The sequence below is a fragment of the Panthera onca genome, chromosome D1, assembly GCF_046562875.1.
Source record: "Panthera onca isolate mPanOnc1 chromosome D1, mPanOnc1 haplotype 2, whole genome shotgun sequence".
NCBI lineage: Eukaryota > Metazoa > Chordata > Mammalia > Carnivora > Felidae > Panthera > Panthera onca.
The window spans coordinates 8217950-8243800 of NC_138348.1; the positions used below are offsets into that span (position 1 = coordinate 8217950).

The window sequence follows — 25851 nt, forward strand, 5'->3', positions numbered from 1 at the left end:
AACCAGCACAGAGAAAAACTCGGGGCAACAATTGCTCGTGAAGCTCCTGACTGCCCAGGTGACAGAGAGCAAGGGCGGGGGGGGGGGGAGGTGACACAAGAGAAAAACGTAGGACAATGAAACGAGGGAAGATTTTTCAGGGAAGGATGTGAACACGCGAGAGAACATAACGACGGTTCTATCGGGCTGCGGAGAAAGAAGGGCGCGACAGGAAAACATAAAGGGTGTAATAAGGGAAAAGGATGCAAAAAAAAAAAAAAAAAAAAAAAAAAAAAAAGCGCTGCAGCCCCAGGGGAGAAGAGCTCCTTTCTCAACTCGAGTTTTTCTGGCCTAGTAAACTTCTCCGCCAACGAGGGTGTGCCAGGCAGGGGACTCTCCACACAGCAGCCAGCAGTCAGCAAGGGACGCCGGACACGGTGACAGAAAGGGGAGGGGTGGAAAGCGGACGCCTCTCAGCTCACAGGTAGGGTGACACAGAAAACGCTAAAGCTTGGGTGACAGATGATAGCAGTGATTGCCAGGACGAGGAGGGGGGGAGGAGGTGGCGTATAGCTCAAGAAACTAGTACGCTGAATGCCCCCGGACGGCGAGTTACAAAGACTAGCCCATCGGGAGGGAAAGGACAGGGGCCTCGGTGGGGCAAACAGATACGGTGTGAAGGAGGCAAGAGACTAACGCGGAGATGAAGGCAAGCCTCACTGAGGCAGGTAGCGTGAGGAAGACCGGGTGAGGGCAGAGAAACCGGAAGGTACCCAACAAGGAGGAAGAAACTATGAAAAGTGACAGAGCCAGGAGTGAAGACACAGGAAGGCATCATGGCTCGCGCTGCGGTGTGAAAAGACAGAAGGGTAATGCAGCGTGGCCGGGGAGAGGACTCAGCAACAGGTTGTCCCCATAAAGTGGGGCCGGAGGGATGTTCTCCCTCCAAAGGACAAGTCCGGGGAGCAGGCTGGTAAAGCGCTCGGGGAGAAACAGGAGGCAGAGAGACTTCGCCAAACCCCTGGGGGGTGGGAGGGGGGTGGGGGTGGGGGGCAGAACGCGAGGGATCCAGACTCTGAAGGGAACCCTTCAGACTGGAACCCCAAAGACAACCTGTGGGAAAACTATGCGCATGACAGCAGTCTGGGAAACACGGAAGCAACAAATGCCAGCGCGAGGCACCGGGGAGCTCCTGGAGAAAAGAAGGGAAAGTGATGAGCAAAGAGTAGGCGAACCATTTGGAAAGGTGATGAGGGTGGAGCTGGTGGGTTGCAAGCATGAGGGAGAGCACAATTTGGAGAAGGAAGGGGGGGGGAAGCAAGGGGGGGGGGGAAGCGGGGGAACTGGAAGAGGAGAGGGATCGAGAACACACTCCGGGGCAAGGACCCTGAGGGTGATAACCAGGGACTGGGAGAACCGGTGCGGGAGGAGCAGAAGCGAGGCCGGAGAGATGGGAGGAAGAGGGGGACAACGATCTGGGGCAAATCGCGGGGTGCTGTTCGAGGAGCAGGAGGGTGGCGGCTTTAAGCGTGGGTGGAGGAAGACCAGAAAAGGCCCCTGAGAGAAAAAGGGAAGAGAAGGGGAAGCTAGGGAGATAATACGGAAGAGCGCAGGAGGGCGGTGAGGGGAGACGGGGGTCAGCAAGTGTGCAGCTTGGAGTCGGGACGAGGTGGGTCCCAGGACGGGACTGAGAGGGGGATGTGCGAGGCCGAGAGCCAGATGACAGGGCAGCCGAGGCTTGCAGGGTGGCAGCAGGGGCACGAGGAGAGCAGAGGAGGGAGGAGGCTCTGCAAGGTGCAGGGGCCCAGCCAGAGAATTCGGGGAGCCCTCGGGGCTCCTTACCTGCTCCGTGTCCCTCTCGTTCAGCGTGGGTAGGGGGGTCCGGGCGCTGGACATGGCGCCGGTATCTCAGGGGAGGGAACCGAGAAGCTTGGAGGAAGGGAGGGAAGGGAAGGCGCGGAGCCCGGCCGGGCGGGGCTTCTCACAGCAGGGGCACCCGCCGCATGGGCCCCGGCCGGGGGTGCGGGGAGGCCGGGCAGCCGCTCACGCCAGCCCGGGGATGCGCCGCTCGGGCTAGGCCGCGCCGGCTCCGAGCGGCTCCGGACCGCACCCCCCCGACCCCCGGCTGGGCTGTGCCGCCTTTCGGCCGGGCCGCGCCGCTCCGCCTACTCTCTGCCGCCGCAGCCGGCCGCCTGCCTCGCTCCTCCCCTGCCCTCAGCGGCACTGCTCCGCGCCCGGCACACAGGCAGCCGCCGCCGGACCTGCTGCTCCCAACATGGCCGCCACCACCGCCGGCCCTCGGCTCTTTCCGCCGGCAGCAGCCGGAAACATCCGAAGCGGCGAGGTACGGGCGGGGGGCGCGCCTCCTCCTCCTGGCCTCGGACTACGGGTGAATTCCGGAAACACCCGAAGAAGATTACTCCTGGGGACGCGCGCGCCGCCTCGATTCCGAAGACGAAGCTTCGGCTCTGTTTACGGAAATCTACGAAGCCACTCGGGGAACTCCAGCCACGCCCATAGGCCTTTCCCCGCCCACTTCAAGCAGGCTCGCCGCGGTTTCCGGAAACACCCGAAGCCGCTCCGCGTGCAGGGAACCGGCCACGCCCCCGTCCCGCCCCGCAGCCGACCGCGGTCGTCGGCCATTTCCGGCAACACCCGAGTCGTTCCTGGGGTGGTACCCGGTCGGACTGTTCGTTTCTTTCCGTCAGTTTCCGGGTATTTTCAAACCTGAACTGGGAGCGTGGATCACCTGTGCATGTTTATTGTTTGACCAAATAGAAAATTTATTGTTTGACCAAATAGAAAATAAGGCTGTTAGCCGTCCCAACGATTGGCATCCTTTGGTTCTAAAACAACTTCCCCGGTTGCGTGTCCGCTCATCAGTCCGCTCGTAAAATCCATCTCGTTTTTATCATCCAACCTATCAACATGTGTGTCACCTGTCAAAGGCAGCGTCTTTTACCTACTTAACATTCTTCACCTGCCATCGTCTGTCTTGGATTCTGTTTATCCATACACCCCACATCTAATCCGCACTGTTTCTTAAGGTCCGGGGCAGGCAGCCGGTCGGCCTCCTTGTCTCCCAGCTGTGGGAGGCTACAGGGGTTCCCCCTCCAGCCCTGTGTTCCAGCCGCAGCTCTGTGGAAGGAAAATGCTATGTGATCTTGGAAAGATTACATAACATCTCTGAGTTTGGGCTCCTCGACGTCCTTATATTAAGAGAATTTATGCCTCTGTTTCAGTGATGACATTCTAAATAACATCTTTGAATTCCACTTACCTTTTTTTTTAATTGTTCAAAATAGCACAAAATGACATTGCACTATGGTGATACTGAGTCACGCCAGTTACCTTTTAAAATACCCCTGTAAAGCAAGGCAGGAGAGGCATTCTCCCCCTTTTTTTTTTTTTTTAATTTTTTTAATGTTTGTTTATTTTTGAGAGAGAGAGAGAGAGCGCGTGAGCAGGGGAGGGGCAGAGAGAGAGGGAGACACAGAATCGGAAGCAGGCTCCAGGCTCTGAGCTGTCAGCACAGAGCCAGACACGGGGCTCCAACTCCCGGACCGCGAGATGATGACCTGAGCTGAAGTCGGATGCTTAACTGACTGAGCCGCCCAGCAGCCCCAAGAGACATTTTCATCTTAATTCATTTTTCATTTATCCCTTCAAAGACAATAAAACTCACAGAAAAGAGAAACTGGTTGACAACGAGGATTCGTCAGGATGGCACAAAGAATGGGCACCTGGAGAAGGTCCCTTCTTTCCTGGACTTGAGTTTCATCAATAAAGTGAGGTCTCTCTCATCTTTTAAGAGCCTTCAACTCCAACAGGAAGCCCGCTTGGCAAACTGAGTCCACTCTTCACTTCCTCCTAGATTGTTTCACCAGGTAGAGGCTGTAGGCTAGTTTGATTTTTCTGGCTCCAAGCTGTCCCCTGCAGCTCCAAGCTGTCCCCTGGACGTGTTGGAACTTGCCCCACCTCCCTCCCAGGGCTCAACAGCCCCTTAAGGTGGGCAGAAGCCAGAATCTCCTCTGGAGCCAGAGACCAGGCTCAAGCAGCAAGTCCCCAAAGGTACAGGAGCAGAGAGGTCCCAGGAATTGTGGGAAAAAGTGCTGGATGGACCTCTGACACTTGATGACTTCCACTTCCCATCTACCCCATCTTGAGCGGAGCCCATGGCCAGGTCACCCAGAGAAATAGACAGCTGGACAGACGCAATGGGAGGATGGGACGGACGGACTTCTTAAATGGCAACAGGTGCCACCTACGGTACTCCAGGACACCTCCCCGTGGCCCACTCCAGCTCCAGTCAGGCACCCAGCCATCGAGGAAGAAGTTGATGAAGGAACACAGAAGGAGATGAGGGGGAAAGGTGAGGACAGAGGACAGTCCACTCCCCCCACCCCAAATTCATCCCGAAAATCCGCGAGAATGGTCTGCCCTCTGGTGGCCAAAGGGAGACACAAGGCTGATTTCTGTGCCCCGTAGCGTTCGGAGGCTGGGGGTGGGGGGAAGGAAGGAGTTGGAGGAGCAAAGGAAGGTGAGCTCGAAGGGGGTCTTTCCTGTCATGCTCTTGTCTAAGCAAACTCTACCTCCTCCCTGCTTCTCACTCTGGCTCTCACCCCCTGCCTTCTGCCCCTTAGCCCCCTACCTCCACCCCACCTGTCCCCTCCTCTTCCTCACAAGGCTGCCTAACTGGTCTCCCTGCCTAGACTCCCTCCAACCTATCCCACCAGATGTGCCAGAATAATCTGCCTACAGCCCAGCTCCAAATACACTTCTGCCCTGGTTGAGGGCTCTCGCCAGCTCCCTTGCGTGATAGGCAGAGCTGGCTTCCTGGGCCTGTGACCTGGGCACTCACAAAAGGCCCTACTCTTAGAATGGCTTCGAACTTGATTTAATGCTCTGCTGTCACCCTCTTGACATGTTTGCCAAGGGGGACTTGCATTGCCATTTTGCACTGGGCCCCACAAGTTCTGCAGCCAGTCGTGGTGGTGGGAAAAGTGTTGGCGAATACAGACACCAAACATCACAGTAGGTCTTAAGTGCCGTGGAAATAAAAGCCGTCAGCTAAGGGTGATCCGGATTACAGGAGTGAGTGGGCGGAATAGGAGTTGCAGTGCTAAGGTGGTCAGTGTAGGCCTCACTGAGAAGGTGACCGTTGAGCAAAGACTTAAAGGAGGTGAGGGAGTCAGCTCTGTGGCTATCTGGGGGTGGAGCTTTCTGGCCAGTGCAAAGGCCCTGAGGCAGGAGAACAAGAAGGCCAATGGGACCGGAGCAGAGGGAGAGTGAGCAGTAGGAGAAGGCCGAAAGGTGATGGGGAACCAGTCAGGGTGGACCACTGCTTTGGCTTTTCCTCGGAACGGGATGGGGAGCTATGGCACGAGTGGACCCACTACTGAGTTGAGAATCGGGTAAAGGGGCAGAGCAGGAACAGAAGCCTGGAGACCAGGAAGGAGACTTTTTAGGAGAATTCAAGGGAGAGGCTTGAGCCTCTCAGTGGCTCAGTGGCTTCGAGCGGGGCAGCAGCAGTGGAAGTAGCAACAGGTGGCTGGATTTGGGAGATACTGGGAAGGTAGGGCCGACAGGATTTCTCAGTGGATTGGCTTAGGGGGCGTGTGAGAGAAGAGTTAAGGGTAATTCCAGGGGCGCCTGGGTGACTCGGTCATTGACGTCGGCTCAGGTCGTGATCTTGTGGTTTGTGAGTTCGAGCTCCACGTTGGGCTTTCTGCTGTCAGTGCGGAGCGCGCTTGGGGTCCTTTGTCCCCCTCTCTCTCTGCACCTCCCCTGCTTGCGTGCTCTCTCTCTAAAATAAAATAAAATAAAATAAAATAAAATAAAATAAAATAGGTAATTCCAAGCTTTCTACCCTGAACAAGACAAAGCACACATAAAAAAGACATCTACCACAGGCCTCAGAGCAGGTAGAAACCAACCAAATGGACCAGCACTCCAGGGCAGTCATGATACCCCCTAGAATGAGGGAAGGCAAGGATCGTGGGATTCCCAGCCCTGGCAGGCACAAAGGAGTTACGGTAGCCCTCCCCCCGTGGGTGGGCACAGAGGAAAGAAGTCAAGGGGAGGTAAAGTTGCTCAAATGGACGACATCCTTATTCTCTCACCTCTAACACAATGCAACTCTTCATCTTTCTCCTTCCAAGCCATGAAGCCGGAGAGCATGCTCATCATTCAGTGCAGGCCCCTCTCCAGGGTGGGAGGCAGGGTCCGGAATTGCTCTCTGATCAAGAGTCGGATGTCTGGGGCGAAGCAAGCCCCACGTATGCCCCCTGACTGGCCACAGACCCTCCCATCTTGCCGCGTTTTGTCCTGTGTTTCTTGATGCCTCTGAATTTCCATCGTGCGCTGTATCTCCATTGCCAGGCACCATATTGAACTTAGGATATCTCCGAGATGTTGGAGCGTGAAAAATTGGCACCTTAGCACTGATGGTCTAGAACGTTTGTTATCCGTGTCGCTGCCCAACCACCGTTCTTGTTCCCCTGTCTTGGTTTTGCTAACACACACTGAGAGCTGGGTACTGTGCAGGCATTGCCAGAGTCACGATGAGCAGAAGGCACTGTTGTTTCCCCGGCTTACTGATAAGGAAATCAAAGTGTAGAGGGGCTCAGTCCCTTGCTAGGGGAGTCGACCTCAGTCATCTTAGCCCATGAGAGGTAAATAGGGTAGTGAGCTAACACACACGCCTTGTTGCCAGGGGAGCTCCTTGGGAGCTGTGTGGTCTCAGGCAAGCCTCTTAAACCTCCCTCTACCTTAATTTTCCCATCTTTTAAATGGGGATAATAAAAGCACCTGCTTCATAAGGTTGATTGGTGAGGATGTATGAATTAATATACGAAACATGCTTAGACAGAGCCTGGTGGATGGCCAGCGCTTTGCGTAGGCTGCTCTTACGAGAAGGCATACGCTAGCCTCCTTTTAATTCTCTCTGCTATAACCTCTCCGCTTCCCTGGAGAACAACACTGGACCGGAAGTAAGAGAGCCCATTCTGGCAACAGCTCTGTCACTAATGGATCACATGAGCCATTAGGTAACTCCCTCCCCCCCACCCTCGGGTCTCAGGCTCCCTGTCTGTACAATGAGGGGAAGCCGGATTCGCCGCTCTCTACGGAGTCGTCTGTAATGGTATCGTCTGAATATCTGTGTCCCCCCAGGATTCGTATGTTGCAATCCTAACCCCCAAGGTGATGGTGATGGCCTTGGGAGGTGATTAGGTCAGGAGGGCCCTGCATGTGTAATGGGATTAACGCCTTCGTAAAAGGGACCCCACAGAGCTCCCCAGTCCCTTCCATCACGTGAGGACAAGCCTGCCTTCTATGAACCAGGAAGCAGGCTCTGAATCTGCCAGGACCTTGATCTTGGATTTACAGCTTCCAGAACGGTAATAGATTTGCTGTTTATAAGCCACAAGTTGATGGTATTCTGTTACAGCAGCTCGAGGTCTAAGACAGTCTCCAAACCCAAACCCAGCAACGATATCCCTCCCACCCTTCTTCAGTCATGGTCAGGTACCACCATGCTTGGGATGGAGGGGACAGTGTCCCTTCCGGCTTTGCTCACATGTCCTCATGGTGCAGCAGGATGACCACCCTGTTGGGGGGGGTGGGGCAGGGATGGGCGGGGAAGGGGCATCAGGCAGAGGAGCCACCTTTAGAGTCTGTTCTGGGAGGAGAGTCGCCTTTTGGACCAACCAACGCTCCCATAACTGCGTCACTGTCCACAGGCAGGGTTCTGTGGCCACTGACACTGAAAAGGCTGGGCATCCTGGATGCGGTGCCAGGCGGCCGCATTGGCAGAGGCCCTGTGAGCAACCCAGGAGGAAGCAGAAATGGGCAGTTTTTCATGGGGTTCAGAGGGAGATACCCTGAGTGGATGATCTGGGGCTTGTGGCAGCATGGGAACTGGACGGAGTAGCAAGGAAGGCGTCTTAGAGGAGGTGGTGCTGAGTCTGATCCCAAGGAGAAGTGAGCGCTACAAGGAAGGACTGGCGGAAAGAAGCGAAGCCTGTGGTGGCATGAAGGAGACTGGTCCCCAAGGAGTTCCCATCTCACGAGGATGTCGGGTGGACCAACATCCAACTTAGAGTTGGCAGAGGGGGTTGGTACCAGCTGGTGTCCTGGGCTCTCCCCGGCTTCCTGGAGGAGGTAGGGGGCAGGCCGGGCCGGGAGTCACCAGTGTGCCAAGGGGATGTCCCCGCATACCTCCCAGCTGTACAGCCACACCTAGAGCCGGCAGGCAGAGTGTCTGTAGACGAAATTCCCACTTTCCTCCCCTGCCTCCCTCCCTGGGAAGATCAGCGCTAACCCCAGGGAGAGCGGGGACACAGTGTGGTTCCTGGTAGTGTCCCTGGTGCCTCGTGCAGTGCCTGGGCTATAGCAGGCTGGCTGTGAGTCCCTGGGCAATGAGAGCCACAGAGCTTTGGCTCATCTTGTCCCCTCGGCCCGGAATTGCCTTTCCCCATTTAGCTGCAGGACTCTCTCTCTACTTAAATGTCTCCTCCCGAGGAAGCCCTCTGCAGCGCCCTCCCACCTCAAAATTGCATCCCTTCATGGGCAAACATGCCAAATGGCGTCACAGGGGTGCCATCCGCCAAATCCACAATGGAGGAAATTCCGTTTATAGAACAAGCCACCAGGTTCTTAAACAAGAAAAGAGAAAAGAAACGAGAAAAGAAGAAAAAAAAAAAAAAAGGAGAGAAAGGTTGCTGAAATGCAATGTGTGGACCTTATTTAGCTCCTGATTCAAACACATCAGCAGTAAAAAGAGACTCCTGGAGGGGCGCCTGGGTGGCCCAGTCGGTTGAGCGTCTGACTTCGGCTCAGGTCATGATCTCGCAGTTTGTGAGTTCAAGCCCCGCATTGGGCTCTGTGCTGACAGCTCAGAGCCTGGACCCTGCTTCAGATTCTAATCTCCCTCTCTCTCTGCCCCTCCTCTGCTTGTGCTCTCTCTCTCTCCCTCTCTCAAAAGTAAGTAAACATTAAAAAATAAAAAATAAATAAATAAATAAAAAAGAGACTCATGGAGGGGGGCCCCTGAGTGGCCCAGTCAGTTGAGCATCTGACTCTTGATTTCGGCTTAGGTCCTGATCCCAAGGTCATGGGACTGAGCCCTGGCTCCGTGCTGAGTGTGGACCTTACTTGGGATTCTCTCTTTCTCTCTCCCTCTGCCCCTCTCCCTGACTCTTCTCTCTCAAAAAAAAAAAAAAAAAAAAAAAAAAAGTGAAAAAGAGACTCACGGAAGAGTTCTAGAGATTGGTTGCACAACAATGTGAATGCACTAACTACCACACTTAAACCTGTGTAAAAGGGCAAATTTTATGGCATATGTATTTTGCCCACAATTAGAAAATTGAAAACAAAAAAACATTCATGGACCAATTGGGGAACATGAACGCTGGCTGGATATTAGATGCCATTAAAGGATTATTAAATTTTTTTTAAGTAGGCTCCATGCCCAATGGTGGGACTTAAACTCATGACCCTGAGATCAAGAGTCGCATGTTCTATCGACTGAGCCAGCCAGGTGCCCTAAGGGATTATTAATTTTTGAAGTGTGATATTGATGTATTTCACTGAAGACCATCTCTTAGAGATACGAACAAACCTATTTACAGATGAAATGACACCATGTCTGGGATTTGCTTTAAAATAAACCAGGAGGGGCCCGTGGGTGGCTCAGTCGATTGAATGTCTGACTTTGGCTCAGGTCATGATCTCACGGTTTGTGAGTTCAAGCCCCGCATTGGGATTTCTGCTGTCAGGGTGAAGCCCGCTTCAGATCCTCAGTCCCTCTCTCTCTCTCTCTCTGCCCCTCTCCTGCTTGCGCTCCCCAAAATAAGTAAATCCTTCAAATAAAAGAAAATAAACCGGAAGGGAGGGAGATGTGGGGAGACAAAGATAAACCCAAACTGGGCGATATGTATGTTGAAGCGGGGTCGTAGATACCTCAGGGTTCACTACTCCATTTCGTCTTTTCTGGGCGTGTTTGAAAACGTCTACCACCGAAAAATAAGACAAACAAGAAAAAATAGCGCTCCTCTATCATGCCCTGTTGTTCTTCCAGGCACTCATCCTGGCCAGACGTATGGAGAGCGTGCCGCTGTCTTGTCCCCAGCTGTGACTTCAGAAGGCTGTGGGTGAGTGTCTCAGAGGCAAACTGCTCACCCAGGAAGCTGTGGGTGCTATGGTGGCCCAGGAGGACTCGCTCCAGGTCAGGGAGGAGTGGGAGGGGAAAGGGCAGGTTCTGCGCGCCGCCCCCCCCCCCCCATGCGCTGCCCCCTAGAGCGGCCCAAGCTCACGTGGACATTGTTGTACCAGTCACTGCTTTTGTAGCCACCAAATACCAAGCCCGGCCTGATTCAGCATCAGAGGTGGCCGAGTGAAGCCGTGAAGCCGGGGGGCAGCAGGCAGGGCCTACCCGGGGGGCCAGGAGGCATTTTCTGAAAAAGGAACAGGTGAGAAGCAGGACTCCCTCCACCCTCAAAGCGCTCAGCTTGGTTCCCAGACCTTGTCACCTGGGACGGGATAGCACCCTCCTGCATCTGCTGTGAGTCCCTTCAGTCGCCACTGCCAGGTACGGGGTAGGATCCCAGCAGGTGCCAGGGCCGGTGGGGGGACTCTGGAAACTGCCATGGAGAGGGCACTGGGCACCACCATCTAAGTGCTGGAACGAAGGAGGCGCTGAGCGCTTTCCGTTGTGAATGACCTTCCCCGCTCCCACCTGACCCGCCCCTGCCTCACACCCTGAACCTACCCCAGGTCCCCAGGCCCTCAAGGGAAGATGCATCAGTCCCTCCCGAAGCAGAAACTGGCCACAGCGCGGGAGACAAGAGCGCTGGGGTCAGACAGCTCCAGGCTCAGCCCGGCTCTGCTCCTTCACCAGCTCTGGAATGGCAGGCTGGTCACCTCGTTCATCTCGCCGTGCCTGTCCCTCACCTGTGTAACGGGCACAACGTGGGGTGACCCACGATGGAGATGAGGCGCGTGTCCTGGGTGCACTCGGCAGTTCCTAGCGTGGGACCTGCCCCCAGGGGGGGGGGGGGCTTCATTCACCTTTGTGGAATCTGAGGCCGGCAGGACAGTCACCCTCAACCTCCTGCCTCCTTGCTGCTCCTGCTCCCTCAGGTCACCCGGATGTGGGGTCTGAGACCTGAGGCATTGACAGTGCTGTTGGGGAGACTAGAAGTCCGGCACTGCTTCCTCTGGTGGCCCAACAGCCCCGGTGGGGCGGCACAGAGAGACTGAGGTCCCATCGGAGATGCTCTCCCTCTCCAGCTCCCCATCCTTCTACACCTCGGGGGTGGTGTAAAGACTTTACAGTCTCACTTGAGCCACACAGCTACCCAGGCGTGCGGGGGAGGGTTGGGGGGGGGGGTGAGGAGCACATCTTACACGGGAACAGGAGGTTGGACCGCAGGAGCTGCGGAGCCTGGACGCGACCAGCGATGCAGCCGGGGAGCCACACGGGGGCCCAGCCCAGCCGGTGTCTTCTTTTCCCAAACACGCCCTTACACACGCCCGTGTCCCTCCGAGGAGGGAAGGGGCCGCTTCTTCCTTTGTCCGGGACCAGCTTTGACTCTATGGTTATTACTGGTATCCAGAAAGATCTCCCCTACCTGGACCCCACGGAGGTCAGGGGGGAGCAGCAGGAGGTGGCCGGTTTCAGAGAGCAAGGGGGCCTAGAGGCACAGGTATATCCCCACTCCTTCACTCGATGTTGTGATTGGGCCTCGGCATCATGCCTGGAAAAAGTTGCCGCCACCAGCCCCGGGCTGCTGACAGCGTGGGAGGGTTCCTTGGTGTTCTGGGCAAACATCTGCAGCAGCCCTGGGATGGCAGTTCTGGTCTGGGGTGGGGTGGGGGTGGGGGGGACACACCCCAAGCACTGGGTCACCGATGACCCAGGGCATCTTCATGCCCTCGGCTCTGCCCTCCACCTCTCCCAGGAAGACCACAGGGTGCCCACAGGGAGCTCCCAGCCACAGACACTCATACAGTCCCTAGGGTCCCGGCCAAGGCCGGGCAGACCCCTGCCGACCAAGATGTGGGGGTAAAGTCACAAGACAGCCATGCCACCCACAGTCACCATGGCCGCAACCCTGTGCAGGGAGCCATACGCCAGGGATCAGCTTGCAGTGGGAAAATGTCGCATAGGAAGACACACCAAGAGGGCACTTGACAAACATTTATTGAGCACCTACTATGTGCGAGGCCCCTAAGCAGGGTCTTGGGAAAACAAAGTCAATGCAACCTAGTCCCTGCCCGGAAGGAGCTCACAGTCTACTGGGCCGGCCATCAATCACATCAACAGCAGCAAAGGTGCATTTAACTAACTTCAGGAGTTTACAGCGAGCTTTTATACGTTTTTTTTCAGTTGTAAACACCCAGCAACACAGCCACGTGGATTTAAAAGCACATTGGCATAAATGTAAACACAGTCACAAGATTGGAAGGGTGGGAAATCACCTGCAATAATTCACATTGGTGTTTCAAAGCCCGATTTTCAACACTACCGTTACCCCCTGTGAAGTCCGACAGAAGTTTTACCGATTTGCAGAAACCGTGGTGGAGATGCCGCGGGGGATTCTGTGGCCCACCTGACCTCACGCGTCGGGGAAGCCACCTGGGACACAAGATGTTCTGAACCGCTGCCCACTGCCTTTTTTCTACAGCGTGCCATGCCACACCCGTGCCTTCTAATCCCTCCCAACCGGGCATTCCTCTCCCAAGCCTGTCAAAGAAAAGGACCACATCCCAGGAAGCAACCACGCTGTGAGATCGCTCACGCCTGGTCCACGCGTGGGGTGACACCAGCTCGGAGGAGGACACAGCATATACCCAGGTCCTTCCTGGCTGGTCTCAAAAGCTGGCTGGGTCAGTGTTATAGGGGAACAAGGCCTCTAGAGTCCTATCTGTGCCCTACCTCTCCCCCAATGCACAGTATTTATCAGGAGCAGAAAAGTAGTCTCTGTACAGAGGATAGACTGTCCCGTTCCTCCATTTGCCTCTGGATTCTAAATGTGGCAGTGGGGTTTGGGGTCTGAGACAGAGCTCCCCAAGCTCCTTTTCAGATGTCCCCCAAGGGGAGAAAAACACCCCACATGGATTTGGCCTGTGATGCTGGTTTAGGAGGATAAGGAATCTGGTGAAGAAACCCCAAATGGACCACCTCTTGGTCCAGGGAATGGGGAAACCAGGCAGAGGAGGGAGTTTAATTAAGTCAACGAGAGGGCAGTTTGGAGCATCATGGGGCAGGGGAGGGGAGGTATCTCTCTCCCCTGCGGGCACAACCATTTCACTTTAGAAAGGTCAGGTTATGTCTCAGCTCCTAAGGTGTAAGCGCCACTGAGCCCCTCCCCGCACCTCCATAGGCTCTCTTAGAGGCTTACCGAGTGAGTCAGAAGGTACAAAATGTTAAAGGTGTTTCTGACCCCATCTCAAGGGCAGGGGAGGGGCAAGGTGTCCCTCTGACTGGCACCAAGTCAGCCCTCCAGCCACCAAAGCCCTGGCCTGGCCCTGCTCTGCCCTCCCACCCGGGATGCTCTTTCAGCCCTCCTGCCCCTCAAGGTCGCTCCAGGAGGCTGAATACCCCCCCCTTCCCGCAATGACGGCCCAGACGGAACTCTCTTAATAAAAAAAAATAATTTATTGTCAACAAAGGAGATATATACAACAGGAAAACAGGTGAAAGAAGGGAGTGAACAAAAGCCCCCAGGTGGGCTGCTTGGGCCTCCTGCAGGGATGGAACGGGAAGAGGTAATGGAGGCCTCCTGGTTTAGGAGCCTGAACGGGTGGGGGAGGAGAGGCGTCCCCCGAGGTAGTGGGACTCAGTTCAAACCCCATCATGACCACCTTTTGTGTAAGGCACTGTGCCAAGGGAGAATGGTGGGGGCTGAGAGGGGGGGACAGAGAGGTCTGGGTCAGCAAAAGGATTGGGGTAGGTGTTCTCCACAGGCCCAATGCCCTACCGCACGACTGCCCTCAGGCCAGCCTGCCCATCTCCGGGCCCGGCCCCATGCCTTGCCGGGAGCGTCTGCCAATGCCCCCGAGTGACAGTGGATGCTGCCCACCCCCTTCCTCTCCTCCAGCCTGCCTTGGCACCCAGTTTTACTCTCTCCATCAGGTGGCCGAGCTGGGCAGCTCTGAGTGATAAGCCAAAGGGGGACCCTGCCTCTTCCCTCCCCCCCTCCCCAGGAAAGCAAGAACCTATACACCACTCCCTGCCTCCGGCTGCCCCCTGACAGCGGTGCTGGATTCCGACAGAACCGTAGGCCAGTTTGGGGTGTCACCTGCTCCCACACCCTTGGCGCCCTGGGGGTGCTTGGACCAGTCTTGCAGGAGGCTGACTGCCGGGGGCTCCTCCATCCGTACGCGGATAACCTGGAGATCCAGTGTCCCGCGAAGCCCCGGAGGGGGAGCTGGGCAGGGATGGGAGCAGAGAGCACACACGAGTCAGGGCCCTCCAGACCCCCCACCACAAGGACGTCCCCTGAAGGCCTCTGCAAACCGCACCTCCATTTCCGGGCCCTCATTTCCCCAGCCCGGAGCCTGGTATGAGGGGGACCCTGAGGACAGTGAGAAGCTCCACTCTCGGTTCACCCAGGGACCACGAGCGACCGGAAAATGAGGTCACGGCTCCTTTGGCATAAGCCAGTCATGCCCCGTCGTAGGCTTCCTCCCTCGTGTATCCTGGTGCCCAGAGGCTCAGTGCTGTAGGCCTCGCTCAGCTCTTACCTTCAGTCGACTCTCTCATCTAAAACTTCACTGGGCACCCTAGCCTCAGTGCTTCTGCCCCGTGTGGGCAGAGGGGATGCGAGTGGGGACCCGCAAACAGAGTAAGACACAGCTCTGCCCACTGAGGGGCTCTTGAATGGGTACGCAGGGTAAGGGGAGAATCCTGGATGCACAGGCCTGGCTCAGCACCCCAGCCCCGCTTTGCAACGTTCACCAGGCTCATCCCCTCCTGAGAGTCAGCACCTACCACACAGGGATCAGGAATCGGGGGGATTAGCGCTGGGGAGCAACCTCATAATAAGCAAAACCGGGCCCTCACCCAGGGGAGGGCAGGCTCCCCAGAGCTTTCGAGCAGCCACACGGGCACGTGCAGAAGTTACTTTACACTGAAAAGCAAAACAGAACATGCGGACTGTCGCAACGTCTGTTTTGAGATGCATCAGTTTGTGGTGTTTTTCCTAGGCTGTTTTTAGAGACTGGATTTAAAACGTGGCCGAGAAAACAGGCACAGTTTTACTGCATAGTTTGCGGAGGATCAAAACCGCTTACACAGCGTGTGCCAGCGTGTTACACAATTGAGCAAACTCCACTCTGCATTTGCATGAGCTCCCCCGTGTCTCTGACGAACTAGAAGCTCCTTGAGAGCAGGCTCAATCCCATTCATTTGTTCCTGAATTTAACTGCAGGTTCTCGAGCCTACGCTGTGCCCAGCACTGTTCCTGCTGCTAGAGCTCTGACAGTGCATGGAGCAGACCCAGTACCCTTCCTAGAATCGATGTTCCAGTGGCGGGGGCCAATAAATAAGATAAACAAATACAAGATGCACCGTGTTATGTATGGAAAGAAACAAAGCAAAGAAAAAATATATATACATATGTATACCAGAGAAGGGGACAGGACAGCGTGGAGGGCCTTATACAGCGCGTATGTTAGCGGAAACATACAAAGAGTGAGGAGTCAGCTATGTGGATAGCTGGGGAACAGCATTCCAGGCAGAAGGAAAAGCGAACGCAGGTGCCCTGCTGGCACATGCCTGCTGCCGTACAACAGCAGGCCGGTGCCTGTGCAGAGTGGGCCGGAGAGGGTAGGAGAGGGAAGATGCTCACTGGGGTGAGCATCGCTGGTCACCATGAGGACCCTGACTTTTTATCTGGAGTGGGACAGGAACAGCAGCGACAACATCCAACGTGGTTTTCATTAGGGACCCTGGCTACTTGTAAGAGATCAGACCACAGCGGGCAAAGACCAGAAGCTGGGAGGCCAGTGAGGTGGCTGTCAAGGAGCCAGGCAAGAGATGGCTCGGACCAGGGTAGCTGCAGTGGCGGGGGAGACAGGAAGGTGAATTCTGAACGGGTTTTGGAGGTGGGGCTAGTGGGATTTGCTGACTGCTTGATGCGGAGCCTGGGAAAAGGAAAAGGAGGACTCTTAAGGATTTATTTAGCCTGAGTAAAGTGCGGAATGGAGAAAGGGGAGAGAAGGCTGGGGGTGGGGGTAGAGGTGGGGCTTCAGTTCCGATACGCCAGTTTGACAGATCTTACAGACAACCACAGACATGTCACACGGGCCCCTGGATGAGAGGCTGGAACCCAGGGGGAGAGCTGGGTGGGAGCTGTGAGCACGTGAACTTAGGCCTGGATTGCTCTGGAAGTAAGGCCCTGCCCCGTGGTTCAGGCATCTAGCCCCTCACTCGCCAAACATGTAAATAGCACCTAGATCCCGCGCTGGAAAATGGGGAGATCGTGGGAAATGAAACAGACACACTTCCTGACCTGAAGCAGCTCACATTCGACCAAGGGGAGGAAAGATAACCGTCAGATCCATGTGCAGAAGAACAGGCAGGAGAAAGAGAACAGCGGGGGAGGCTGGAGGAAGACCCGGCCAGTTGCCCGGGACCCCAAGGGTGGGAAGGAGTTATGAGGCAAGGTCACCATTACTGCCGCATCAGGAAAGGTAAGGACAGAGAACTGACCGCTGGATTTTTATCTTAGACAAGTCAACAGTGACCTTGCCAAGAAAGCAATTTCAGCATGAGATGGGAGAATGGAAATGGCTCCCGGAGAGACGAGAGCCAGTTAGTGTAGAAAATGCTCCCCAGCTTTGCTGAAATGGTTTGGGGACACATGGTGCAGGCGCTAGGGAGGAAAAAGAGGTCAGGAAGGGAAAAATCATAGCTTGGTATAGGCTGCTGGGTAAGATCTGGAGGAGAGGGAAAAACTGACGGTGGACAGGGAGGAGAGAGCAGCCAGCGGGGTGGGGGGGTGGGTGCAAGCAGTGGGTCCAGAGGGCTAGGCTGTTCCAGAAGCCGTTTAGTCCCAGCAGCAGAGTAAAGGCAGAGGATGCAGCTGGGATGCTGGAGGGGGATGGGCACAGGTGGAAACGCACACAGGCTGCCACTTACTAGGTGAGGGGCCCTGAGAGGGGCCTTACCTCCCCCCTGGCTGTTTCCTCTTCAAAACGGAAATCATAATACTGTACGTGGTGATTGTGGGAACTTAAAGAGATAACACACTAAGACGTTAACAAGTCTAGCACACAGTAAGAGCTCACTAACTTACGGACTTCTTAAAGCAATAGGATTAAGTACCAATTCTTTCTGGCAGCATGGAGGGCAGAGGTGAGGGTGGATGGGGAGGGGAGCATCAGGAGAGGTGTGATGTCCTGCCAGAAATCACGCATGATTCGGGCTCCAGGGCCAAGAAAGAGCAGGCCAGGAGGACTGATTTATTGGTCCCCAGGGCCAAGCCGAGTCCCTTTTGCACTCCAAGCCCAGAACTGGTCCCCTTCTCTCCTGGGAAGCCCAAACCTCTCTGCTTCCCCAGCCTTGTTCTCCCCTCCACTCCCCCCACATTTGTGCACGTGTGCATACCTGCACACGCCTTCTCCAGAGGGTGGGCCCAAGTCCTTTTCTCTCCTTTCTCATCAAGGTTTGTTTCTGAGCAGCGACTCTGAAAAGGTCACTGCCAAATGACCAGTAAAGGCAGGCACTGTCCACTCTTCTTTTGAGAAGTCTTTACTGAGGGCTTTCTTTACGCCAGGCACATTACTGGGTGCGGAGGATACAGCAGTGAACAAGGACCCTAACCCTTGCGAAGCTCACACACACACTTTCTCCTTGGCCCAGCCTGGAAACGTCCTGGGCCTGGCCAAGGAATCCTAAAAGCCAGGTCTCCAGGTCTTACTCCCATCGAACACCAGCAAGACAAAGACGCTCTTTTTCCCACAACTTGTGAGTGGGGTCTTTAAGGCTCACCTTCTCTCTTGGCTTGCACACGTCCCCACCCTCATCCTGCCAGGCCCTTGGAAAGTTCTAGAAAGTCTTCCCTGGCTTCAGATTTGTATCTATGAGCTCAGCTGACCTCACTACAACACCCTTTCCCCCATTTCGGATCTCTGACTTTCAAACTTTTAAAAAGTGGTAGCATCTTTCCTCGGAATCTTCCAAGAACTTCAATACGTAACGCAACTCAAAGCGAAGACATTCTGGCGGAAGCCTTGCAGGTTTTTGAGAAATCTGCCCAAGCTTTGGGATCTGGAAACAGTCACACCATTACTCCGGAGTCTGTGCTCTCTCTGCACAGAACTACGGAGGGCACCCCACCATTCTTTACCTGCAGCGGCACTGCCTCCGACCTGTACCCCCGAAACAGAGAGCTAAGTTTCTTGGGTACAAAGGCTGCCTCACTCATGTCATTTTTCCACAGTGCTTCCCTCAGGGCTGGGCCGCAGGAACACCTGCCGCCGCGCCGCACAGCGTCTGCTGCGGGTTCCGGCCCCCTCCAACCTCCCTAGATCTCACCACTGCCGAGAAAAACCCTCTCACAAAATTACTGAGCCCCAAGGCCTCGGAGACTTTGCCCGCACACCCCATATGAACCTGAGATCTCAGGGACTCCCTTCTCAGCTACTCACCACTCCAGATGGGTGGAATTTGGGCCCAGGGTATCCCAGGACTCAAAATGAAGGCTCCCTTTCGAGAATGAAACCTGAAGACCCGTTAAACAGTGGAAGCGGTCAGCCATTTAGAGCAGTGATCCACCGAAGAGAACGAGGAAGCTCGGGAAACGCTCAAGTCCAAGCAGAGCACACAGTCTCGGGGAGGCAGGACTGGAATGTGGCTCAAGCTGAAACTTGAGACAGTTAAAACCGTGATCTACGTGAAGGGGTGAGGCCTGCCTCGAGATGAGAAAAAGCGGAACCCACTTTGGTAAAACATCACTAAGCGCAAGTGCACGTGTGCACGCACACGCACGCACGCACACACGCGCTAAGCTTTTTGTAAAAGGTCTCGAGGATACAAGCTGATTAATAGCAGTCCCCGCGGGTGAGCGAGGTGGAGCAGAAGGGACACATTTGCATTGTTTTCTTTATGCAAAAAGTACACCTCCTTTTTGAGAGCCCTGCTCTGGGGAGCCCCCGGCACCTCGTGTGCTCTCGTCCCCTGAGCTCTAACTCCGAATGCACACTTCAGACAGGCTGGGACGAGGGACTGTGTGTGCCGCTCAGTCACTCCTGTAAGAACCACTTCCTGAGCCTGAGATGTCTGGCTTGGAGAGACGAAGAGGAAGCAGGCTCAGCCTCTGCCCTCCTAGAATGCATTCCAGTCTAACCTGCATTCTGCCACTGCTCGGCTATGTGACCGCGGCAGGCAGAGGTTGCCCTAATCCCCAGGACCTGCAAATACAGTAAGTTATGTGGTGAGGGAGAATTAAGACTATAAGTGGAATAAATGTTGCTATCAGCTGACTTCCAAATAAAGGGATTGTCCTGGATGATCTGGGTGGGCTTGATGTAATCACAAGGGTCCCCATGGGGGAGAGGGAGGCAGAAGAGACAGACCAAAGACGGAATCTTCAGAAGGACTCTACTGGTCACCACTGGCTTTGAAGATGGAAGGAGAGCATAAGCCAAGGAATGCACACAGCTTCCAAGAAGCTGGGCAGGAAAAGAAAATGGACCCCCTCCCTCCCCACCAGGAGCCTCCAGAAAGGAACATGACCCTGCCGACATCCAGATTTTAGCTCAGTGAGACCCATTCCAGGCTTCTGACCTCTGGGACTAAAGAACAGTAAATTGTGTTCTTGTAAAAGCCACTAACGTCTGTGGTTAATGTGTTACAGCAGCCACAGGACACGAATACAAGGACCGAGGGAAGAAGGAACCGTCTCTCTGAGACTCAGCCTTTCTACACGAAACATTCTTTTCCAAGGGCCAGATGAACCACACGCAAAACTTTCCGAAAATCGGTTGAACGTGACGCAGACACGTGCGCTGATCATTAACATCGGGCAATTCGCTGACCTGCGGTCTCCACCGAGGTGCCTGCTGAGCTCACCACGGGTCCCTTCTCCTGTTCTAGTCCCGCTCAGGCCCTCGTTCCACCAGGGCGAGGTGGGCACCTCAGGTTCCGGGTGGAATCAGCCTTAAGTGTGGTGATGGGTTTGGAAGCACTGGCCTAGCCCAACCTCATGACCAATTCCAGGATACTCCCCAGGAGCCAGCCGGGCAGCTCAGCTTTCTGGCCAGTCTCTGTCATTCAAATCTGCCTGCCTTTGGCCCCGTCTCTCAGGAGACCCGAGTGCTAACCACCTCTTCCCTAGACTCTGCTGCAGAGCAGCCTTGACGAGGCCAGACCCCAGGGACGTGCCCGTCTGACCCTCCCTTGTGGTCCCCTCTCAGGAGCTCACCTGGAGAGGGGCTTTCCGGCTGGGGAAGGCCCCCTTCAGCAGCTCTCCCCTCTTTGGGTGAGTCCTTGCTGTCTGAGGCCCTGAGCTGGGTGTGGGAGAAGAGCTGGAGGACGAAGCCAGGGGGGAAGCTGCCGTCGGTGAAGTGCCGGACCTCAGCGGGAGCCGCAAAAGTCTCCGTGGGGGAGTCGGGTGATGGGGGGTCTGAAAGGAAGCACAAGACGGAACTGTGGGTCTGAGCGGCCTATCGCTACTAAAGCCAGAATCCAAAGACCTGGACCCCACCGCCCCCCTCGCCAGCTTGGCTTTCCTCTCGGAGCACCGTGGCCAGAGCCCATGCCCGCACCCGCACTGGGCCTCCCTGTCACCTGGGTCAGGGTCTGGGTCCAGGTCCAAGTTTTTGGTCATGGGTCTGCCTCTTTTCTTTCTAACTGGCTCTTCCCCAGGAGGCTCCTTCCATCTCTGACCACGGGGCTTCTTGTTTCCTGGCTCTGAGGTGGGGGCAGCTGTGGAACGAAAAGACCCCATACCTTTTAAAGGGGCTGCACTTCTCCCTCTGTTCCTTCCCTTGCCCCCCCCAACCAAAAGAAAAGAAAAGAGAAAAGAAAAGAAGGGGTCGCGCCTCTCCCTCCGTTCCTCCCCCCACCCCTGCGAAAAGAAAGAACAGAGCAGGAAAGAACGGGCCGCGCCCGAGCCTCTCTCCACACAGAACACAGGGCGCGTGCTCCCCTCTCCCCAGCTCGGCCATAAGGGCTTTCCAAAGACTGACCAGGAAACTCGAGGGGGCGGAGTCCCCTGGGCCGGCTCCTTTTCGGGAGAGATGCGTTGTCCTCAGAGTCCAGGAGGACGACAATCTCCGCTGGCATTTTGGCAGGGTCCGGGTCAGAGTCTGGGTCAGCTTCGACATCCTGGCCCGAGTCTGCAGGTGGCAGGTGGCAAACACCCAGTGAGCCCCGAGGGCTCCCAGAGTCCCGACTTTTCCCTGTGTCCTCCACCCCTGGCCCCCCAGTTCCAACTACCTGAGACGGGTGAAGAAGGCTGCTCAGCTCTGACGTCTTGCAAAAGGGCCACCCCCTCACTCCAGGCCTCCAGGATGTTGCTCTTCTCCGAAGGGCTCAAGTCCAGGGTGTGAGGGTGCTGCTCCAGAATGTGCATGCGCGCCGTGTCCGCGGAGGGGGACCGGATCTCGGCCCCACACACCATGCACAGCGCCCGCCCGCTGCCGCCTGGGCTGTTTCCCACCAGGAACTCCTGTTCCCAAGACACCTGCTGCCTGGGCTCCTCACAGCCGTCGCCGCCCGCCTCCAGCAGGTTGGGCCTAGGTGGCGGGGTCTTTTCCTGCTGGGCCACTGCAGGGGGAGAGGTGCCAGAGAGCGCTATCAGTACAAGTGCCCGTGGCCTGAAATACTCACAACCTGACTCCCCAAACTTGGTGGAGCAGTGGGGGGTGGGGAGGGGAAGAACACTCCTCCCCAGAGTCTCTCTTTCTCCCTTCCCCTGCAGCCCGCGAGGCACTGACCGTATTAAACACAACCCGTGTGCCCTGGCATTCTGCCATCTCACTCTGGACCTTCTCTCAATCTGGTCTCGGACCACAGATTTTTCCAACAGGCTGTGTTCCCGCACGTCCTCGGCCTTGGCACAACTGTCCAGACCATCCTGACCAGTCTGACAGATTCTTCTACTTCCTTCACGGCCCTGCTCGAAAAGCTACTCCTGGGACTGTCTCCCGACCTCCCACCCCTGGCAGCTGGTTGTATCCGACCTGACTTCCAGGCCACTGCGCATCCTTTCTGGAGGACAAGATCGGTAAATGTCATCATCTTCTTGTCCCCACAGGGCCTGGCACAAAGGAGATGCTTGGTGAGCCTTCAGTCGGTGAAGGACAGGCATGCCCGTTTCTCTACCTGGTGAGGCACCTTCAAAAGGCCATCCTATCCCGTCACGATCCCTTTCCAGAGCACCTGCAGGTGTGATCTCATTGGTCTGTCTCCCATCCACTCTTCGTGCACATGGACCACAAGCTCTGGCAGGGCAGAGTTTGCACCTCGACCCACGTTAGCCTGGCAGCTCAGTGCTTCTGCGGAATCCTTGTGGTCTCTCCTGGCCGGACCTCCCTCTTACCTTCTCAGGTAAGATGGGATGGAACACAAACACGGGAGGCCCCCACACCTAGGGATGCATGTGAGCGGTGGCATTCGGTGTGGGTCTGAGAACTGGCCAGGACTCAGAAGATCCAGGTCCTATGTCCCACGTGACTGTGAACGGGAGCCTTGACCTCTTCTTGGTTGCCATCGGGCTCTTTCCCACCATTCCTCCAAAACAGCCCTCGTCAAGGTCATCGATGCTAAACCCAGCAGTTGGTCCTTAAGCTTCACCTTCGGACTCATCGCTTCTTCCCTCTTGATTTTTGCCACTTGGCTTCCGGGCATCACCTCCGGTGGGTTCATCTCGTACTTCCCTGGGACTCTCTTCCGGTCACTTGTGCTGGTTCCTTCTCATCTTCTCAGGTGCCTGCTCGGCTCCTGCTTCTTTCAGGGCGCCGCTGAAGAACCGTCTTCTCATGAGGCCTTCTCTGCTCCCCGCAGGAAGCTGCCATCTGTCCGTCCCCCTCCCCCCCAGCACTCCACTCCCCTTCACTCCTCAGCCCCCCATCACCTGGCCTAACACGTGTTTTACTTGTGCACTGTCTCCCCACTGGACTGTAGGCTCCAGAACGGCATGACTTCTGATGGGTCACACCCGTATCTCCAGCATCAAGAACAGTGCTTGGCATGTAGACTCTTGATTTCGGCTTAGATCACGGTCTCACGGTTCACAGGAACGAGCCCTGGGTTGGGCTCTGTGCTGACAGTGCAGAGCCTGCTTGGGATTCTCTCCCTCTCTCGCTCTGCCCCTCCCCCGCTCTCTCTCAAAATAAATAAACGTTAAAAAACAAAAATGTGTGCTGAGGGACTGACTCAGTCTCTAACCTGGAACGACTGGAGAGCTCCCCAATTTGGTTAGTTCTTGGACCCCTTCTGTCTACCTCTTTCCCATTGTCTGCCTGCTGACGACTCTGGTATTTGTACCTCCAGCCAGACTCTCCCATGGAATCTAAACGCACGTTTTTGACGTCTATCTGACCACACCACTTGTGTGGCATCTCTTAACTGACCTCATTGAAACCGTAACTCGCTAGGGGCGGCTGGGTGGCTCGGTCGGTTAAGCGTCCGACTTCGGCTCAGATCACGATCTCACGGTCCGTGAGTTCGAGCCCTGCGTCGGGCTCTGTGCTGACCGCTCAGAGCCTGGAGCCTGTTTCAGATTCTGTGTCTCCCTCTCTCTCTGCCCCTCCCCGTTCATGCTCTGTCTCTCTCTGTCTCACAAGTAAATAAACGTTAAAAAAAAAAAAAAAAGAAAGAAACCGTAACTCGCTAGCTGCACACGCCTGCGTCCTAGCCTTCCCGTCTCGGTGCGTGGGAGGCCCGTCCTTTCAGCTGCTCTGGCCAAAAACCTTGAATCCATCCTTTCTCCCTCTTACCCCAACTCTTTCAAAAAGCTTCTGCGTTCGGATATTTACACTTAGGATTCCGTCCGCCTAAGATGCTTTCCCTCCAATTATCCGCAAGGTTCATTCCCTCTCTTCCTTTGGGCCTGTGCTCAAAATTCACTTTATTAGAGAAGCCTTTCCTGACCACTTGATATTCCAAATAAAACGCGCTCGCTCTCTTTTCTCCCCTCTTTGCTCTAGTGTTCTCTGAACCACTTATCTCCACCTGACACATGATGCATTTGTTTGTTTGTCCTTGGTCACTCATTTTATATATACGTTCCAGAAAAAACGTTTCCTCTTTCTTTGCGGCCATTTTAGCGCGCCCAGTCTAAAATCGCCTGGCTTACGGTAGGTGCCTGACAAAGACCTGTTGAATGAATTAACTTCTCCGGACTTCTTCCTCACCCCTAACAGTGGGGAATAGGGTGCTTCTTGCACGGTTGTCAGGACAACTGAGACAGCCTGGCATCCAGCATTCAACAAATACTAGCAAAAGCAAGGAAAGAACCTGTTCCATGCAAAGCTCTGAGAAGGGTAGTGATCTTTATTTCCCTGACTTGTTTTAGAACTCTCCAGATTCCAAAAAGGAGAGACAGTGCAGGGAGACAGCACGCTCTGCTGAGGTTAAATGAATGGCCTTGCTCTCAATTCAATCTCTTTTGGGTACAGTCCCCGCTTTGGGAACAGGTATCTGAGGATGAAGAGATATTTGCATTTTCATGGAAAAAAAATTTTTTTTTTTTTGCATTTTCACGAATATTAAGTTTTCCAGGAAGATGGCCCTTTGTTTTCTAAAGGTTTGCAAGATTCTGCGGACTAAAGAAACTGGGAAAGGGGGAGGGGAAACCAAGTGTTCCGAGATTGTTCCTCGAAGCCCCTCCCAAGGCCATCTCCTTCCTGCGTGGCTGAGGGTACCCCTCGAAAGCACGTCTTTCCCTAAACGGAGTAGGCTGTACGCAATCTCATTCACCCCTCAAGCGCTAGAATCTGACACCTGTGGCTTACGCAAGTGGAAGGCCTGGGATGCAAGGGGGGTTGGGGGACCAGGAAAGCTTTCTGCGTAGACGGCCCTGAAAATCCTCCTCTTGGGAAGCGGCATCCTCGGGATCTCTGCGGACACCAGGCTGCCGCGCCCAGCCTCCGGCCCGGAGGCCTCGCTGCCCCTCGGCCTAGAACACAGCCTGGCCCCCGCGTCTGCCTCTCTCCCCGCGGGGCGGGAGACCGCGGCCGCCGGTGCTGGGCCCGGGCGAGGGGGCGCTCGGGCACCGGAAGATCCGGAGCGCGCCGGGTGTGGATCGAAGGCTCCAGACCCTGGACGGGGGCGGGGGAGAGGGAATTCGGGGAGGCCCAGATTCCAACCCCTGGAGGGGGCGGAGCGAGAGCTCGCCCGGGCCCCAGGCCGGAGGGGGAGGGGGCGCCCGGGTCCCAGGCCGGAGGGGGAGGGGGCGGCGGAACCCCTGACTGAGGAGGGGGAGGGGGCGCCCGGCCCGGGCCCGGGCCGCGGAAGCGGGGTCCCCTTCCATCCTCACCTCTGAGCATCGGCTCGGGCCGCGGAATCACGGCCACCACCATGGCCTCCTCCTCGTCCTCCCCTTCCTCGCATTTGAGCGTCACCTCGAAGCAGTCGAGCGCGGCGCCCTCGGCCTTCAGGGCCATGGTGCGGCCGGGAGGGGGTGGGAATCGCGGTGACCGGACGCCGGAGGCCGGGCGCGCAGCCAGGGGCCGCCTCCCGCTCCGCGCTGCCCCCTCCCCGCCGCCCGCCGCTCACCGCCCGGCCTGCGACGGACGCGTCCGGGCCTCCCCGAGACCGAGCGCGTCGGGACCCCGGGCGGGGAGGGCTCAATCCGGGGCCCCAGGCCCCCGCCGCTCCCTTTTATGGAGGCTCATTGTCGGCGCCCGCCCGAC

The 25851-nt window shown here is 56.0% G+C and overlaps 2 protein-coding genes and 1 long non-coding RNA gene across 10 annotated transcripts in view; 1 reads left to right on the forward strand and 2 right to left on the reverse strand.

Annotated features, from left to right (window-relative positions):
* The window catches only part of MARK2 (microtubule affinity regulating kinase 2), a 58237-nt gene extending 55817 nt beyond the window's left edge, over positions 1–2420 (reverse strand). For 4 of the 6 annotated variants that reach the window (XM_078433601.2, XM_078433599.2, XM_078433597.2 and 1 more), the window contains exon 1: positions 1822–2420. In XM_078433601.2, the coding sequence (XP_078289727.1) occupies positions 1822–1875 (54 nt within the window). In that variant the 5' untranslated portion in view covers positions 1876–2420. The remainder of the gene's footprint in view (positions 1–1821) is intronic. The other 2 variants (XM_078433600.2, XM_078433596.2) reach the window with 1 other exon arrangement.
* Positions 263–13529, forward strand: LOC144612988 (uncharacterized). Of its 2 annotated transcripts, none has more exons than XR_013550265.2 (3): positions 263–463; positions 10061–10133; positions 12371–13529. It is a non-coding gene; the product is annotated as an uncharacterized LOC144612988 (long non-coding RNA). The 2 variants fall into 2 exon arrangements; XR_013550266.2 differs by lacking the exon at positions 263–463 and adding an exon at positions 2768–4351.
* A 90-nt stretch (positions 13530–13619) lies between these two features.
* On the reverse strand, positions 13620–25804 carry SPINDOC (spindlin interactor and repressor of chromatin binding). 2 transcript variants are annotated; one of them, XR_009602452.3, is made up of 7 exons: positions 25476–25804; positions 21431–21760; positions 21181–21330; positions 20780–20917; positions 20415–20615; positions 18640–18857; positions 14302–14414 (listed from the first exon to the last, which is right to left on the reverse strand). XR_009602452.3 is itself a non-coding variant. In XM_060607035.3 (6 exons), exons 1-6 carry the CDS (start codon positions 25600–25602, stop codon positions 14203–14205), a joined length of 1158 nt encoding a protein of 385 aa, XP_060463018.3. In that variant the 5' UTR covers positions 25603–25804; the 3' UTR covers positions 13620–14202. The 2 variants fall into 2 exon arrangements, 1 of the variants encoding a protein (XP_060463018.3); XM_060607035.3 differs by lacking the exon at positions 18640–18857 and having other exon boundaries at positions 13620–14414.
* Between the last annotated feature and the right edge of the window lie 47 nt (positions 25805–25851).

Excerpts from the sequence above, each read along its gene's own strand:
- SPINDOC (XM_060607035.3), bottom strand. The coding sequence starts at position 25,602 with ATGGCCCTGAAGGCCGAGGGCGCCGCGCTCGACTGCTTCGAGGTGACG. Across the intron at positions 21,331-21,430 it reads GCCTTCTTCACCCGTCTCAG|ACTCGGGCCAGGATGTCGAA; the intron begins GTAGTTGGAACT and ends TGCCACCTGCAG. Across the intron at positions 20,918-21,180 it reads CCGCCCCCTCGAGTTTCCTG|CTGCCCCCACCTCAGAGCCA; the intron begins GTCAGTCTTTGG and ends TTCGTTCCACAG.